This window comes from Rhincodon typus, chromosome 6 (assembly GCF_021869965.1).
Source record: "Rhincodon typus isolate 14 chromosome 6, sRhiTyp1.1, whole genome shotgun sequence".
Taxonomy (NCBI): domain Eukaryota; kingdom Metazoa; phylum Chordata; class Chondrichthyes; order Orectolobiformes; family Rhincodontidae; genus Rhincodon; species Rhincodon typus.
Genome location: NC_063337.1, coordinates 14,502,801 through 14,506,586, shown reverse-complemented (window position 1 = coordinate 14,506,586; position 3,786 = coordinate 14,502,801). Strand labels below are relative to the sequence as shown.

Genomic DNA, 3,786 nt, shown 5'->3' with positions numbered 1-3,786 from the left:
CAGACAGAGACACAGGCAGACAGAGACACAGGCAGACAGAGACACAGCTTTCTGTACCTGCTTTGTTCTGTCTCTTGACTCTGCAGACAGGTTGTTATATGTATAATGAGCTTGCGTGATTCCACAGAAGAGCACTGCAACCACACCTGCACAGAAAATACCAAAGTACGTTAAAATAGGAAGGCGGATCAAGCTGTTTATCATTTTAGCTAAGTGGCAAGTGACATTCCTGGCACCAGATTGTCAGGCAGTGAGCATTGCCAACAAGAGAATCTAAACATCTCCCCTGGAGGGAGCATTACCATTGCTGAACTCCCCCCTGCCACCTAACATCAGCATCCTGAAAGTTAGCACTGTAGGGTCTGTTTCTGTGTTGCATGACTATGACCAGAAACTTAACTGGACCAGCCATAAATCCAGGCTTGAGGCTGGGAATTCTGTGGGAAAGAAGTCAAATCTTGACGCCCTGGAGTTTGTTTACCATCTACAAGGCATAAAGCAGGAGTGTGGTGGAATGCTCTACTAAAGACACCATCTGTGACAAAGTGGCTCGCTTTATCAACACCCCATCCATCACCTTCAATATTCACTCCCTCCAGCACCAAGTCACAATGGTGGGAATGTATTTCATACACAAGACGTCCTGCAGCACACTGGTTCCTTCAACAATACTTTCCAAATCCATATATGATGATGGAACAACAGACATATGAAAACACCACCATTTTCACATTTCCCTCCCATCCACATACCAGCCCGACTTGAAACTCCCTCACTGTCCCTTCACTGTCGTTTGGCCCAAATCCTGGACCTTCCTAACAGCACAAAAAAACTGAAGGAACTGCGGAGGCTTTAAATCAGAAACAAAAATAGAAATTGCTGGAAAAGCTCAGCAGGCCTGGCAGCACCTGCAGCGAGAAATCAGAGTTAACATTTCAGGTCAAGTGAGCCTTCCTCACAAAACATTAACTCTGATTTCTGTCTACAGATGCTTTTGTGTTGTGACCTTTCCTCAGAAGGGTCTGTTCTGAGGAAGGCTCACTTGACCTGAAATGTTAACTCTGATTTCTCGCTGCAAGTGCTGCCAGGCCTGCTGAGCTTTTCCAGCAATTTCTATTTTTCTTCTAACAGCACTGTGGGTAAACCTTCACCCCAAGGACTGCAGCGGTTCAAGATGGTTCATCACCACTTTCCCAAGAGTTGAGCTATAAATGGCAGCCTAGCCACACGATACTCACAAGCCATGAAATAATTTTAAAAATCTCAACAGCCAGCGAAAAGTCAGGCTGAACCGAGGAAATACAGGAGCTGGCAGTCTCAGTTAATGGAGACAATTCTATACTAATGGGTGGCAGAGTGTTCCTGACACAAAATTGAGGCAAAGGACATAAATCATAAGCCCAAAATGCAGTAATATAAAAAAAACCAATCACCAAACCTGGTCTGTTCTACTGCAGATAATATAAACAGCGGATTTATTACATCCGTGAAAGTGAAACAGTAAGCAGGTTATACATGAGCAGCAGATTGAGTTGGAGACAGAAACTGACACGCGTAATAAATCACAGCCTCTCATCATACTGACTAGCCAAGCTTTTTCCTGGTTGATACACAGAATCAACCAAAGTTGCAGTCAGCGAAGCAACCATCCATTGAAGGATCTCACCATTCATCAAAATCACCTTTCCTTGAGGCCACGGCGAAATAATGAGAACCTTTGCGAGGAAGAGAAAAACACCAACAATCTTATCCACCTGCAGAACAGCAGCAACAACCTGATCAAGCATCATCCCAAAAGCCTTGCTATTTCAGACTACATGTAGGTTCCAACAAGACACAAAGCATCAAAACATGGTGAACCTCAGAATCTAATTGATTTCATACAATTGTGGGATGCAAACATATAGAGCCCTCCTCTTCTCCTTCACTGTCCCTTTCACATCATAAAGAATGGAATTGTAACCACAAGCTTGATTATTGTCAAGTGCCTATCAAGGCTCTGGATCTTCTCGTAATTTGGTTCTAAAATATACAGATTCTTGTACACCTCTTGGGTCCTCAGAAATGGTATTTAGTGCCTGCGACCTCAGATGAGACATAGGACATTGTGAAGTAAATCTTCCCCTGCTCAACCCCAGCATTGTATCTTAATCTAAAGCTGTTCAATCGCAAATAGTACCCGCATGGCATCTGTACAGCATTCTGTACATCTTACATACCAGACATCTGTTGTGACAACGGATCGTAACCCCAGATCACAGACGCATATACTGAACTTTCAGCCATGACTGCTTTTTATTTAAAACAAAAAAGAGGACTTACAGCCAAAGAAATGACAGAGATTGTAAAAGATGAGAACTGTAATTCAGTGGCCATGTGGAAGACCCGTGTAGATTATCCTTATCCACAAGGGAACCTGGACTATCACACCTGACAGGTGTCAAGGAAGCTTCAAAGAGAAGGATTTGAAAGTAGCAATGCACCACAAACTAAACTCTAAATCACCAGTGAATTATCTCAGATTGTGAAAACTAGGATAGAAAAGACAGAAGTCTAGGTGAATAACATGTTTTGCATTTTTCCCTTTCAGGATGCATCAGAACAGGGGTTCAATAGCTGGTCTGTGTGCACTAGTGGATAAAAGGTGTGCGCTGAATGGGTGCAGCTGAGGAAACCCTGAGCCGTGTCTAAGCTGCAGGTAAGAAGAACAAGAAGTCTCTCTCTCTTCTTGCAGCAAGCAAACAAACCACTGCAAAACAAATAAATAAATAAATAAATCAGGACAGTAGGCTCTCAGCTGACTTGCAAAGGCAGGTATCTTGGGAACAACTTCTCACCGGTGTTACTGGTATCAGGAAAAGTAACAACTGCAACGTTCCATCACCTACTCTTCACAGAACTCGGAGATTGATCCATCTACTTTTTTTTAAAAAAAGCTTTATGGGATTCACGTTCAGATTTTATTGTTGCATGCACTCAAGTAAAGTAGTACAGGAGTACAGTAAGAAGTGTATAATGTTGCCACACACGACACCGTCTTAGGTACAAAGATACCTAGGTACAAAAAAAAACTTTGTTTCTTTTACTACCTTGTATCCAAGTTAAAACAAAAGTTAAACCTTTTAAAAACTTATTTTACGAAGATCAAGAAATAAGGTCATACTTAACATTATAAACACCTACGTTCTGCTCGCAAAAAAGATCCTGAACTGCCTGTTGCCTGCCACTTCAATGCACCACCCTGCTCCCTGGCCAACATCTGTGTCTCCGGCTTGCTAGTGTTCCAGTGAAGCCCAACGCAAGCTGGAGGAACAACACCTCATTTTCCGCTTGGGGACCCTACAGCCCTCCGGACTCAATATTGAGTTCAATAATTTTAGGGCCTAAACTCTCCCACGTCCCAGCTCCCCACCGCATACTCCAGGCATTGTTACCACATAGCCTGCCATTACACACCCCCTGTTGTTAGTCACTAACAGTCCCCATTAACAACTATTCACCCTCCCAGCCTGATCGTTAGTAACTCCTTTGTCTGTCCAACTGTCTTTCTCTCTCTTTGGGCTCTATCCTATAGTTTACTCCCTACCCCACCCACCTCCCTATTTTCTGCATATAAACTGACGTTTTCCCAGCCACCATCAGTTCGGAGGAAGGGTCACCGGACCCGAAACGTTAACGGTGTCTTCTCCTTCCCAGAAGCTACATTAGCTGCTAATGTTCCATTACCCTCAACACAGCATCCTCATCGAATAAAAATCCTTCAATCTAAGTTTTGAATGAATGAAA

At 43.3% G+C, this 3,786-nt stretch overlaps 1 protein-coding gene across 2 annotated transcripts in view; it reads right to left on the bottom strand.

The window, feature by feature from the left end:
- The window catches only part of slc9a7 (solute carrier family 9 member 7), a 135,659-nt gene that overhangs the window by 52,641 nt on the left and 79,232 nt on the right, over positions 1 to 3,786 (bottom strand). For both annotated transcript variants that reach the window (XM_020517308.2, XM_020517316.2), the window contains exon 9: positions 58 to 146. In XM_020517308.2, the coding sequence (XP_020372897.1) occupies positions 58 to 146 (89 nt within the window). The remainder of the gene's footprint in view (positions 1 to 57; positions 147 to 3,786) is intronic.